The sequence below is a fragment of the Sturnus vulgaris genome, chromosome 2 (assembly GCF_052056855.1).
Source record: "Sturnus vulgaris isolate bStuVul1 chromosome 2, bStuVul1.hap1, whole genome shotgun sequence".
NCBI lineage: Eukaryota > Metazoa > Chordata > Aves > Passeriformes > Sturnidae > Sturnus > Sturnus vulgaris.
This window is the reverse complement of record NC_142244.1, coordinates 63,670,401-63,685,638: the sequence shown is the minus strand read 5'-3', so window position 1 is coordinate 63,685,638 and position 15,238 is coordinate 63,670,401. Positions and strand designations below refer to the sequence as shown.

General features: G+C 35.5%; 1 protein-coding gene across 2 annotated transcripts in view; it reads left to right on the top strand.

The window, feature by feature from the left end:
- Window positions 1-15,238, top strand: part of DIAPH3 (diaphanous related formin 3) — a 202,819-nt gene that overhangs the window by 115,344 nt on the left and 72,237 nt on the right. For both annotated transcript variants that reach the window (XM_088159730.1, XM_088159729.1), the window contains 2 exons: window positions 9,505-9,668; window positions 13,622-13,757. In XM_088159730.1, coding sequence (XP_088015856.1) covers window positions 9,505-9,668; window positions 13,622-13,757 — 300 coding nt within the window. The remainder of the gene's footprint in view (window positions 1-9,504; window positions 9,669-13,621; window positions 13,758-15,238) is intronic.

The window sequence follows — 15,238 nt, the reverse complement described above, 5'->3', positions numbered from 1 at the left end:
TAGGTTGTTACCTAGGTGGGAGACTGCTTTGTTATGTACAAAGGCTGGGGGGACTCAGCACACAGTCCTCTTGGTTCACCTCATCCTGTTACACAAGCCATGGCAAGTGACCCCAAAGCCAAGTGTGTTATGGTTCTTCCTGTGTGAAGGCCAGTTCTGTCTTCATTAGATCCATTGCAACCCAAGTGTTTGCAACTTAGCTTCAGGCCTTCTCTGGCCACTGTGGGCTATCTTAGCCTTCCAGTGTTGTTACTTATTATTTGTAAGGTTGGGTATTTTGTTGTTGAGCTTGTTCTGTTTATCGTTGGTGCTGATGCCTTTTTTTCCCAGCTCAGTCTGGTTTCGGGAGATAAGTTGCAGCCCACTAGCATGATGTCTCTACAGTATGAAACATAAGTTTGCTCCTGAAGAAACTGACAGCATAATAGGAGAACTAGGAGATGGGTCCTGAAGGCAAGAGATTTAATATTGCCAGGAAGTTAGAGGAAAATATAACCACGAGAGCTTTTGGAGAATATTGCTAGGACTTACAAGATCTATGCATTGTTTGGAAAATTATATGTAGTCTAGGAAGTTAGGAACGGGAAGCACTTGTTAAAAAATCTAAACTATGAAAAAGGACAGGCTCTTCTTTATCTGTTAGACTCTGTTAGAAATAGAATAGGTTATTTCAGTTAGAGGGACCTACAACAAGTTTCTAATTCAAAATGACCATGATGCAGGCTCTCTAAATACCCTCTAACTTTTTGCATGTTTTAGCTAAGGACTAGATTTTGAAGGAACAGATAGTTTACAGCTTTCCTTGGATATGTAGTTATAAAAAAAGGTAAGAACTAAATTAGGAAAATTCAGTTGAGAATGAGTGAATCCTCCCAAAAAATCTAAGAAGGAGAGCAAGAGAAAAGTGGATAAATAAAAATATAATTTATATGCATTATATACTGATACCAAACATCTAAAATCCAAAAATGATTATGTAGGATGCCTCATTTCCCTTTGTTTACTGACATTTTGAATATTTACAAAACTTCCTGGCAGAAATGAGTGGAATACTGTGATACAAAGTTGTATATTGTATTTATGACAGAGTAAATAGGCAGACCTAGTCAATTAGTAGCATAAACTTTTTCAGGAATTGAAATTCCATCCCCATATATGAAGATCATTAGAGCAGTTTACTGATCACTTAAAAAGGATAAGTGCAAAGGAGGTCTACGCTTCGTCTTTTCCAGGCATCTCAAAAGCTCTAATCCTCCCAGGGGAAACATGGATTATCAATGTTTGTCACTAAGATTAGTCATAGCCATAAAGTAAAATTTGTTCTTTGCATCAGTTTTCTCTAAGAACTTCAGTTGACCCTACTGTGTAATATTTTAAATTGAAGGATGATGTTAAATGAAGGAATCAGTAGAATTCTTTTTCTTAACATAAAATAAATAGCAATAAATCCCCAGGAGTAAACAGTGGTCACAAAACACTTGAAAAAAATTCAAAGTTAACTCAAAGATAAACTTAATGGACTACAGATTCTTATATGAAATAAGCTAGCCCAAGGTGCAAAGGAATCATACAACTGAGGAATTGTAGAATAATTTGGGTTGGAAGGAATCTCAAGGATCATCTTTTTTTAACCCCTCTGCTATAGGCAGGAACACCTTTCACTAGACCAGGCCAAAACTGTAAAGAAGCCCACAAGTTTTTTAGATGGGCTAAGGGAGGATCTGCAAGTCAGGTTTCTCTACCAAGAAAACTGATGAAGACTAAATACGAAATGAACATGTATTAATTGGAGATAAAATGTGATGGAGGAGAGTCATTGTGTGTTTTGTAAAGAGAAACCATACTTTCCAGGTCTATTGCAGCATGCAGATAAAGGTAAGAACTGAATTTCCATCCATGTTTCAACAAGATGTTTTAACAAAGAATTATAAGGAAAGAAATTTCTTAGGTTAAAAAGAGGTTTGATTACTTTTTTTTCTGGATTAATATCTTTGAAAAAATCCTCACATCAAAGGGAGATACTGGAAGATGCTGACAAAGCAGCAAGTGAACTTCAGTGATTATAGACTAATAGATCTGAAGGAGAATCACTGTATTAGAACAATTGGGAACAAATCCAGTTGAGAACAAGCAGAAAACAACAAGATATTATAAAAATTAGCAATACTCTTATATCATCAGTTCTTCCATTATCCCATCTCCAAAAATATAGTATATATCTACTGATGTGGCAGAGAATGGTGGCAATGAGCAGCAACTGGCAATAGGTTATGCAGAAGGAATGTTTTAATAGAGTAATACTCTGTGTGGGGATGAATGCTGGGCTTTGCACCACTAATTAGTGGTTTGTCATCAGGCTCGTCTGTTGTCCCTCAGAGCCAGGATTAGAAAGGCAATTGAGATGGTTTCTCATGTTCAGGCTTGGATGTTTATTATATCTTATCACAGATATACAGAACATAGGACAGCACCTCTAACTCCTTGCTAGAAGTAGGAGAAGTGGCTCTTCAGCTGAGCCTGCTTCAAGGCCTTTTAAAGCTAAGCAAACCAATAGAAGTTTAACACCTATATTATTTATCCTTTTGACCCAATAATAGATTCCCACGACCCTTAGAGTGACTTTAGACTGACCAACCAGAGGTTACTACCTAAGTTCCGTGCAGAAGAAGAAGATGAACAAAAAAAAGACACCACCCAAAATTCTCCATCCTGTCCCATAACCACCACTATACCATAAAACCCTAAAATTTAAAACCCATCACCCAGTGAAAATACACACTTCAAACCCACTATACATTTGTGATTTCTAACTCATTATTTATATTTACAAGCCTTCTCCAAGGTTTCAGGTCCAGAGCAGTGTTTTACAGGGGGCCTGTGCCAAGAAGCACAAAAATTCCAGATTCTTGAGATCCAACACTCTGATGGTGGAAAGTCAAAAAAGTTAAGAAAATACAGTAAAAATACTTGTAATTTTGTGTCCCATACAGAAGGAAAGAGAGGAATATATTCTTTGTGTCTTTAAATAACCATGAGTTCATCCCATGTGAAATACTGTCCAGCAGGTTAAAACATACTAACAGAAATGTTTTCATGGACAACAGACAATTAAGCTGAAAATGTGAATGTGGAAATGTGAATGAATTTCATATAAGGCTTAGATAAGTAGCTAAAGATTATATGTCAGGAACTATGAAGCACAGTATCCCAGAGGCCACTTTAGCTCAGAAGAATGACTAACGTACAGACTGCTAGAGACTGAATACCACATCACTTGACTTATCATACTCTATTTGCCAAGTTTCCTTTCCTCCTTGTATTCCCTACCTGTTGGGTATTGACTACTGTCAGAAACAGGCAAAATAAATATTTGGTCTTAGAATAAATCAGTACAGGTAAAACCCACTGTTAAGATCAGATTAGTGACCGGAGACCATATGCTGAAGTCAATAATACATATTTTGTTTGACAGTTGGGTAAGGGGAAAGGAAGAGAGATGTAAAGCAGGAGATAGTCCCCACACGTGGATGCAGTGGCATGCTGTTAGTCTTTCTTCACCTTGGGCTTTTTGTGGTGGTGAGTCCTGAGGTGGTTTAAAACTTTTCAGTATTTATACATTTCAGCAAACAAATGAATTTATCCTCATTGGCTACATAGTTCTCTTACTGTTAATCCTGTGTTCGTCTTTCTCTTTCTTTGAGTCGGTGCATTTCTTGGTTCAGTGGGTTGTGATCTTCCCCTGCCAGAATTACCTTCTCTCCAACTGGAGCTGATTTCAGCACAGTTGCTCAGTTGGCTTTCCTTGTGGACCAGAAATTCTGCATTCTTTGTGTCCATTATCAACGATCTATTCATCTCCTCCAGCTTTGTTACCTTCCCCTAGGTCTGAGATAATGCCTGGACAATAGTACCACCTTTATCTTATATTGAGTTCCTGTCACAGTGGCTTAATTTATAGTCCCTAGTAGGAATATTTGGGGAGGGGCATCTTCAGTGGTCACAGTTGCCATCTATCCCATAACTTGGGATGACCTTTGTTTGGCCAGTGATATTTGTATTTGCAGTTGCTTCTTTACAGTTTGCCACAGTGGGGATTGTTGTGTGGATGCCTTAACCCAGATCTCACCTCTGCCAGGTTAGAAACAGCCTGTCACTCCCTTCTGTTCTTATCTCATGGCAGTGTCCTGTGGCCTAAAGAGTGTTTGAGACAGGCAGCTGTGCTCTTTAGGTCCTTACACCAGCCATACTACACATTTCATTGTGTTAGACTATTCAAATACAATATTTTGAACATATTATTATGTTCAATATAAAATAAATATTATGAACAGAAGTAGTTTACCCTCACCTACTACCTGACCCAACAGACAGCAATTTTTAAACAGCATAGTTGCATGTGGTTTCTAGTCATGTCTGTGAACATACTAATTAAAGCAGCTCACTTTCAGAAAAACAAGAACTTCAATAAATTACGAAGCAGAAAAGGTTTGATGTAAAGGTTAGATAATCCTGCACAGCATGATGGAACCTTACTTTTATTCCTATGACAAGGAAATCTGAATGGTGATGATGTCTTGAAAAGTATGTGGCTCATAAAAAGAAATCAGCAGGAAGTCTTAAAAAGGAAGGATAGTGCTTTGTAGAAAATAATTTTTCATCCTGAATACAATTAAGCTCCATGGACAAGCAGGCCATTACATCCTGTCGCTAAATATCACAACCCAAAGCCCCCTAATGAACTGATTAGCATTCTTGTTTCTTTAGGAAGTCAGAGACATGCACAGTTGGTTCACTCTTTTATTGACAAAGCCTGTAATTATGAATATTTCTCCTATATATTAGATTGTGTTAATTTGTGAGCCATCGTGTGTATGCTAGCTGAAAAGAAATAGTTATTATCACAATTCTTCTGTTTCCTTTAATTAGGCAACTCAAAGAATATTGAATTGATATTGATCTAACGTATTAAATCTATCGAGTGAAATGTTCCATAAAAAGCACAGTGAAAAAAATACACTTGTACTTTCAAAATAAAAATTTAGTGGGTTTATGGAGAGTATTTAAATTGCATATTAGAAGTTTAATTAAGTGATTTAGTCAACACGCTCTTTATCACTACAACTCCCATCTTCTGATTTTCCAAGCAGCAGCTGAGAAAGTTTGAGCTTACTGATAAAAGTAGTGTTGATGGTGTTCTTTTACAGAAACTTATGGAACTAATATTTGAGCGACAATCAGTTGATTGCTGCCTTTCAGCTAGGAAATACGTCCTTTCTTTTGATCAATTAGCTGTTCCTTTGCTATTTAATTTGATTTGTTGACATTGCAGAAAGGAGAGGAAGAAACAGCACTTAAATGAGTCAGAGCCTTCACTACCAAATGAGGTAGAAGAAACCCATTTCAACAGCAGGGAAGGGACTACTTGCTGCCTCCAAAATGTTGGTTACTTAATTGACCTCATAGTTTGAAGTTCCCCCTGTGCAACATAAACTGAATCTGTAAGATGTCCTTGCATCCTAAGGACTTTGCAGACCTGAGCTCTTCAGATAAAAAAAGGTGGTGTGTTGCTCCTTGGTAGAGGGTCAAGATGTTAACTGTGTGGACAGGTAACAGGTAATGAGATAGGGCTTTGGCAACCAAAGTAAATTTAAGTCTCTAATTCTTTTAATATCTGTTCTGGACTTAAGGCATGTATTATAGCTAGCACTGGTTTTACTTGTAACAGATGATGCATACACAGTGGATGCAGCAGCTTTGTGTGATACAAATACCTGCCAATTTGTTTCAGTGTTATAGCATAGATATAAGTAGGAGTGAATCAAAGAAAAGGTATTATTTGACAAGTACTCTTCAGAAGGTACTAATTTAAAAATCTAAACATTTCTATGTGTTTCTTGAACTATTATGTTCAGATACAGAATTTCTCTGTTGAACCTTGGTATATGTCTATAAAACAAAGTCTCTCTGACATGTATTTTTCAGACAATTGCAATTATTTTCCCAAAATGTGGGAAATCCTTAACAGTCCTACAGCATTCACACCGCTTGCTCTTAATAGAAAATCATTTGTTGAAATGGTTTGAAGTGATCTCGAAGTCTTTTTGCATCAGTCTTCAAAAGGCTTGCCAAGTTTTGTGGAAACTGTTGTCATCTAGTATAGCGGTGGTCTCAGTTCCCTTTTGAAGATTCTGCTAAAATACAAGTAGTGAATATTGGGGTCTATTAAGGAAATGTTTGGTAGAGATTAGCGTTTTTTATTATCTTTACTAGGGTAACAGCTGTGTTTACTTGGCTTGATATGCTGCACTATATTAGTATTTTATATTCCACAATGCATTAAAACCAGTATAAACTTCAGACCAGCAGTTCACTGTGAAAAGAGCTGCCAGAATATGCAAGACCAAACATACAGCAGTTAGAAATTTTTCCACAGATCTTATCTCAGCAGTGCAATGGTGTCCTGTGATATTAATTAGCAGAATGATCTGTAGTCCAGTGATTCCAAAAAGGCAGTCCGTGAAGTAAAGCCACTTCAGAAAAAGTAAAAAAAATACCAAACTCCTTGATTTTGTTTTCTTCCCACCTGTGTTGCAGCTCAGCTGTACTTCTGTCTTCATTCATCCAAAACCGATGAATTGTGTAGTTGATAATGCTTATGTATCAACCTGTTCATAATAATTACAGTTGGGATTGCTGTACTCAGTAGTATTCCCTGTTGTTTCCAGTTTAGGTAGAGTTGGCTAACAAAAACCATATTTAAGGAGAAAAGGAAGAGGAGTTATTAAAAGTACCTAAATTGAAGCACAGTCTCAGTAGAATGCCAAGAGCTTAGGGGTATCCCATAATGCACCAGATGGAAAATAAAAATATAACGATTCATCGTGTCTGGCATTGAAATACTAGATAGAAAATATCTTGCCAGAATACTGTATTTTGTGTTTAAAATTATGCATCAGGTATTCAATGGGAGTCAGTTTTCAACAGTATAAAATTAACCAGCTTATATGGACTCTGTTAATATAGCTGCAATTTTACCTGTGTCTTGAAAAATATCGCAGAAGTTTTCTCTCACCTCCTCCACTCCCCAGGTTTTCTTTTCAGGATATTTTCTAGAATTTACAAGATGAAGTCCACATTTTACTGATAATTTCAACCTTTTTTTTGTTTTGTTTTATTTCCTTGAAAATTAAAAATACTGGAATGTTTAATATCTGGCATTTATATAGAGAGACAGCAAGACTAATTTATTTAATTTTCCTTTACCCTTCACTCTGTGGAAATAAGCACCCTCATAAATTGCACAAAACTATATTTTTTCATGAGATCTGTTAATAGTCAAAGAATCACAAATAATAAGTATCCTAAATTTTAGGATCAAAATTAAACCAGATGTAGGAATTCTTTTTCTCGTTTCACTCTTTTTTGTTGTTTTGGTTTGTTTGTGTTTTTGTGAACTGGTGACATTTCTTTTGATAGCCTTAGCTTGTGTTTTGTTATGTCTTGTTTCTCATAATCCTATTTTATATAGTCCTTGGGTAGCATTTATAGACAAACCTCTCATCAACTTTCTTTGTTTTCCTACCAATAGCTTTCTAAGAGTATAAATAATTTTTTAGAATCTCAAGTATAAAGATCAGTTTCCTGTGTGCTATGCTCATCTTGGGAGCTGAGTAAAGGAGATTCAAATTGATGTAGAAGAAAAGAGGGCTGGCAGCATCAGTTCTCTTTGAGCTGTTGCCAGCCAGTCAGCACAGGCAGTCTGAAGCTGCTTACAAGCAGCATCTTGTGAAGTTGCTAAAAGCATGGAAAAAAGCTTGTACTGGCAAAAGAGCCTTGTTGAGAAAGTCTAAAAATTAGGTGGTTGAGAGGTGATGGAAGATGTACCTTTTTAAATTGTTGAAATCTTGACTTTAGTTAGTCCTTTTTCATACGACTGTCATAGGGGAGGCTGTTCTGCACTTACAGAATCAGCTAGTAGCCATTAGTGACTAATTAGAATATTGTGAAAGTGCATTACTTCTTCCTTCCTGCACATATCTGAGATCGTTATTGTGTGAATTTCTGGCCTGGATTCTAAATCACACAGAAAACCTCATGAATTTCTTACTCGTTATTTTTAAAGCAACCTTAACAAATCAGAAGGACATTTAACAGTGCAACTGAAATGGAATTCATCTTCTAAAGAAAACTAAAAAAAGAAGTGCATTGCAAAAAAACTTGAAGAGTAAAAATAGTCATCCAGCTGTAAAATGTTAATATGTACTGGCCACTAGTGGAGTTCCCCAGGTCTCAGTATTGAGGCCAGTCCTGTTCAACAACTTTATTGATGATGTGGATGACAGGATTGAGTTCACCCTCAAGCAAATTTGCTACTGACACAAAGTTGGGTGGGAGTGTTGATCTGCTGAAGGTAGAAAGGCTCTGCAGAGGGATCTGTGCAGCCTGGGATAATGGACTGAGGCCAGTGCTATGAGATTCATTAAGAAAAAATGTTGGTCTAGATTTTCATGCACTTGATTAAAAATTCTGTTTTTCATAAAGTGACCATAGTATATTCAATCTGTAGTAGAAAGTGTACAAACTCTTTTGCAGTAGTTGAGGTGGGCAATTGAGAGTAAAGATAAAGTGGCTACTTCTTGTCTTTTATGGCATTTACTACATCAGGAAAATAATGGAACATAAATATTTGTTTAGCTACCATTCCATTAAAGTACACACTTCCCAAAGATGCCCAACATAAGGAAATGACTGTGTAGAATATTTTGTCTTTGGGCTTCTTTGGCAAACTACATTATTGGAAGTCCTGAATAAACATAGGGGTTTTTATTTTATATGGAATATTTTGATGCTGTTTATAAATTGTTTTCTTTTATACAAGTAGTTTTATTGTTTTCACCTCTAATTTGGCCTCTAGTTGTATTGACATTGCAAATAGCCTTAGAAAAAGCATAAATACCTGATGCAGCCTTCAGGACTAGAAATAAATGCATTGCCATTACAATGAATTTTTTAATTTTCATGATGTTTACTTTTAATACTCTTTATCAATACTTCTATTCTTAATCTAATTTCAGTAGGAGCTATAGTATTTATTGATAAAATATTCAGGTTAATTATTGGTATTGGTACCTAAATTCCATGGAAATTGTAATTTATATACCTAAGCATTCAGCTTCAAAAAGGAGATAGTGATGCTAAATTAACTACAGGGGTGCTTGAAGTTAGATGAGTTATATTAATTTAATTTCATTTCATTTCATAAGAAATTATGTAGTAATTGCATAATCTTTAAATTTAAAGTGGTTGAGATATTTTGATCAAAGTCCCTGAATTTATACAGTATACACTGTAAATACTAGGAAGCATATACAACATGGAAGGAATTCTTTTGGTCTTTATTTGAGGAAATTAAAAATGTGTATGACATACAAATCAATGTTAAGTGAAAGCAGTGTGTTTGATTGGATTCACTGAGTATTCTTGCAGCCTTAACAGCAGTGTACAGCTTCCTCGTTCATGCCAAAGAAGATTTTCAGAAAGTTTCACGGATGCATGAGAACATGGAAAAACTCTATCAGAACGTGATGGGGTATTATGCCATTGACCTGAAGAAAGTGTCGGTGGAGGAGTTTTTAACGGATTTAAACAACTTCAGGATGATGTTCATGGTACAATATGTTTATTTTATGCTTAATATTTCTTAGAAGTTTTATTTTGTAACCTTATCTATATGTATAAATTTGGATAATAAGCTGATTTGAGTCATATCTGGCTTCTTATGATTACATAGCTTAACTTACTAACTACACTCTTGCAGGAATATTGTAAGAACATGAGTTTTGTGACAAAATCTGGAAGAATGATCCAACTAATGCCTATAGATCTGTAGAAAGATTCACTTCGTCATTTTGCCACCTCCTCATTGCAGCCTGATCATTACAACTTATCATTACAACACATGTATTTAGGTTGCTTGCATGTTTCCCAGCCTTGTTTGATTTTAGTTGATTGGTTGGGTTTTTTAATGATTTCAGACAGGTCTGAAGATACAGGTGGAGAAAATAACTTCTTTTACAGGTACTGAGAAACAATTTGAAATTCATGTGGCCATCAGTTTTGAGGAAAGTGCTTAAACTGGAACCTGTGTTTAACAACCATTTGGAACATGTAATGATTACCTAAGCCTCTGCTGCTTCAGAGTTTAACAGTTAAAACCCTAGATACTATTCAATTGCAATAATTTTGCTTGGCAAGTTACATATGCCAGATTTTTGGGACAGGGGCATTGATTGTATTTTCCTAACTTGATCAATGCCTAATATGAAACTCAGTAGTCGGGTTTCAGAATTAATAAATATTACAAAATAGTTGTATTACTTTAATTTCTGATGTTTAAGCCATACCTACCATGTAAATGTAGAATTCTAAATGCTTAGGTTCATGTTGAGTTGGAAGCTCTAAGGAAGTGGTTGTGCTTTGCATTAATTTCCCCATATTCTCTGTGTCTGTAAAATTCGTACTGATGCTAGCCTGTACTTCACAGCAGTGTCATAAAGATAGATTAATTAATGCTTCAAAACAGTTAGGTATTATTGATGAGCATGATAGAAGAAACCTTGAGGAAAATTAATAATTCTGTCTTGCAGAGCACAGTTTGAAGGCTATATGAAAATGATGTGTAGATAAGGCATAAAATCCCCTATCATTCAATGACACTAACCAAAATCTTGAATAGCTGCTCAGTTTTGAGACTTTTCAGAAAAGATTTTTGAGATGCCTAGCATGAGACAAATGAGCTGATTTTCAGAGTTGTTTAGTATTGGTCTTTATTACTGACAGAAACTGAATGTGATGGTTATCTTAGAAAATTTAGTTCAGAAGACTTGTAAATTTAGTGCTGAAAAGTCATGGGATTATTAAGAAGCCCGAACTAAAAGACCACTCGTCATCAATAGGTATGGGAGAGTGAAGTTCAGTCAACTTGTTGTCATGCAAAGTTGATGATTTACATGGAGTATTTTCCTACTTATAATTAATGTTTTTATTCTTAATTAATGAAAATGTATTAAAAAGTTTTAAAAATCTCAGTGTTTAAACCTGGAGCCCTAGACTTCAGTTTCATAGCTAACTTTGATCTGCACCTTGTATTATTAGTATTATTTGGTAGCTGTGACAACCACTATTCAGACTCTGTAAGCACCAAATCTAGAGTACAGTTATTTGGCCAGGTACAAAAACAGGGTGAAGCATCTTGCCTTCAAAGCTTTTGCTTCCGCAGCTAAATTCCTGGTACACTCAGTCGATTATCTTAGGTATCAGATATACCTGTTAACCTCCCTCTGTATTTTCACAGCATCATTGGTACTGCTAACAGGCTCATTCCTTTCCTTGGAAGGATAGCTTTTGTGATGCAGAAATTGTCTAATGGTTAGAATTTTCCTTCGGTTGTAGGAAAAGGAACCAATACACCTTAGGTAGCAGCTCTTCAGTCCATGAGTAGGCTAATCGGGCTAATCATAGGGTATAGGAAACCCCTTGTTCCTATTGGCACTAGGTTACTCTGCAGCAGAGACATAACTTCAAGAACCAGAAGAAGAGCAACCAGCTAAGAGTGCTCCCTAGACTCTATTTTTCCTTTATATGAAGCAAATACTTAAATAAAAATTAGAAACAACCCTGGAAATCACAAGAGGGAATCCATGAATGCCTCCAGTTTGGAAAATTTAGGTCTTAGCATTCCACTTGCATTTTGTGTAGAAAGCATATGGGACATATAGGATAGAATTTGGCCTTAGGGCATGTCTATATGATAGTTTGAATGCCTAATCTTGTGTTTTAGTCAAGGGAGATGCGTATTTAATTCATTTAGTTGAATTTGGAGAGCTGTCTACCTGATGTCTCAAAGGACACATAATAACAGAGGTACCTAGTATCCTGGAGAAATATACCCAAGACATCATCAACCTGAAATTTTAAGCTTTGACATAGAATTTGGGAAAATCACTTTTCTGTTGGAGAAAGGCTGGGGGCAAGGTGTGATACTCCAAAGCATCCAATGTGCACTTCACACGAAGGTGTAAGTTATTGAGTCCGGCCTACTTGTTCCGTGTGATTAGAAGGAATAGACATCTACATTTGAATGACTGCAGTCTGAGGCTGAGTCGTACTGATATTATTTTTGGGGAAAAAGTAGGTGCAAAGTAGAAATATCCTTGGTCACTCTATTAGGAAAGTGTGTAATTTCTGCCAGTATTGTACTTGTCAAGTACCAAGTCCCATTTGAATTTTATCCAGTAGTCTATCAAGTAGTTTATTCTACAGAATGCCCAGTCTGAAAATCAGCAAATCGTTTGACAAAACTAATTAAATAAAAAAATTTTAGTATTTTGTAGGAAGCATCTATCCTCTTCCCCCTGTATAAAGAAATTTGACAGAGGCAACTTTGGAAGAGTCACTCTGAAAGTACAGTTTTGCTTTGTATAAAAAATCCATTTCATTGTCATTTTTTCTTGATGGAAAGCTTATTTTTCTTTAGTTATCCAAAACAAGTATTTCTTCACAGGCTTTATGTGATACTTTTCTTTCGCCTTCTTTTGGTCACTCTCTATGACAGTGATGCTACAAACAATTCCTGTTTGAGTATTGTTGTAATCCACATTCATCTATGCTATTTAATGTTTGTCAGTCCATAATTTTTTTCTTGAGGTCAATCTGGATTTTTTCTCACTAAAAACAAATTATATATTAATTATCCCTGCAAACTTGCTGCTTTTGCCTCAGACCTTGTGAAGATGTTAACCGTTTAATAAGAGGGGATACACAGGGATCTATGTAGCTGTTCTGAAAAAAAAAGTCTTTCTGCAATGAAGAATATGTGCACTTCACCTTTAATGAAAATTTAAATTCTCAGAGCACTGAGAGTTTACTAGCGTACATATCTAACACTAAAATAATGAAAAGGTAATCTGAAAATACCTTTGTTAAAAATGTGTTGAATGTAATAGAGTTCTTTTTCTTCATGTCTGAATATGCAAAATTTTTATTCCAAAACTCTGAAACTCATTGTTCTGTTTTAGCTTCATTGGATGTTTTGGAGTATGTATTTATAATTCAAAATAAACAGTACTGTACGGATATTAGCCAGAATTTATAAAGCCAGTGAATTAATGCATATGTTGATAAGAATAAGAAAAATGCAACACTGTTACCCAGGCAGCTTTGATTTGCTTGGTATAGTGGCTGCATAAGAAAAAAGAAAGTGTTGAAATTGTTTTGGAGCTACAAATGATAACATACGTTTTTATAGAACTAGGTGGTTTAGACATTTTGAATTCTTCCTACATTAACATGTATTCTTAAGATGTATTTCCTGCTGAATTTATAATCTATAATTATATTTATAATTATTATAATTAATTTATAATTTATAATGTTTGGGGACAATTAGTATGCTTTTAATGTATTTATTCTGAATTTGCTTACTCTTCTGAATAAAATGTACTAGATACGGAATGTAAAATACTTGTTTTGATAAGATTAGTTAGGGGATACGGTTTGAAAGCTTTTTTCTTTGTTTTTGCTAAGACTTCCATTTTAATGGAACTCTATTTTTTTATCATAGCAAGCAGTAAAAGAAAATATGAGAAGAAGAGAAGCAGAAGAAAAACAGAGACGTGCTAAAATAGCTAAGGAGAAGGCAGAAAAAGAAAAACTAGAGAGACAACAAAAGAAAAAACGCTTGTTAGAAATGAAAACAGGTAAGTGATGTAGAAAATGCATTTTACCAAGCATTTTACTGGAAATAAACTTTCTATTTTTTCATTATCTGAATGTGCTATGAGGAAAAAACAAAATAGGTGAATGCTGTTTCACTGATTAAAGTTTTCAGCAAAGTGGTGTTTAAGTTTTCGTTTTTTTTAATGAGCTTTCCTAATTGCCTGGGGTTTTGAGTTATAAAATAACTCAAATTGCTACTTTTTATTTTTCCATTGGAATATATTGAACCTTGTGTGACCAAGTGTAGTTCAGTTATGCTCCGAACCCTTTATGTTACTTGAGAAAAGACATTTTCCAAATCACAAAGCCATTTTCTTTAACTAAGGTTACATACTTATTTCTCTTCTTTATAAGACTAAGCCCTTCGTGAATTACTTTGTATTTTTCTTTGAGTATGTCAATTGTTATTTTAACAGGTCCTATTGAAACACCTCAAAAACCCCCTCAGCCATGCATTTTAAAAGTTACTGGTGCTATATTGTCTTTTGTACCAAAAGAGATGGCAGATGCTGTGAATTTTCTGTTGCTAAAAGAGGTGTCTGATGATTCTCTATACACCTGTATTTTATCCTAGACTGAGCTTCTATAGTCCTTCAGAATGATACATGACTTACTGTGTAAATTGCCATGAGCTACTCTTTTTCTTTTTCCTGAGCAGATCTTGTTAAACAGTTCCCTTCCTAAACCCTGGTTGGCACCTTTGGCATAAATGATTATCTGTCTCTTCCAGTTTTCACTAATAGCCAGAGTAGGTGTGTTTAGTTTCGGAGATGCTTCAGATCAAAAATCTTTGATTTATTTTTATAAGCCTATCCATGTTTGGAGGTGTGAGTCTAAAGCTTTCTTGTGGGAAATCTGGCAGCTCTTCTCTGAACACAGAAATTCTAATTCTTTAGAAGTAAAGTTCAAGATCCAATCAGAAAACCACCAATGACAATCTTTTCAAATCTCACAGAAGATAGAGGAGGCTGCAGAAGACTAGGAAGGGGTAAAAGTGGTATCTGTATTTATGCATGGTTGGTAATGTTTCAAATTAGATTTATGTATGACTGATAGCATTTTGAATGGAAAATTCATAGTCTTTTAGTCAAAGTTAAAGCTGCTCTCAAGTCGTGTTCTTCATAATGTCATGTTCAGTCTTCCCAGAATTCAGGTGCCAATGTTGGAGACTTATGTCTTATATACACATGTGCATGTAGACCTCTGATAGTGAGCGCTTCCACCTCAGCTGATGTGGCAGGGAGCTAAGTACTTGTCCTCTTGTCTTTAGGTGGCCTGGGGTTTTGATATCTTGCAAGTATACAGAGAGGTGTTTCTTGTCCTGTGAGTCACTTAAGCTTCAGTTTGGAATGACTGATCTAAACAGCAGATAGTAAAAGATGGTGTTAGGATCACCTCAAGCTATAAATGTCTTGAGCCTGATATTGACTAAATTGGCCCCTGATTCATTGTAAGGTTTCTT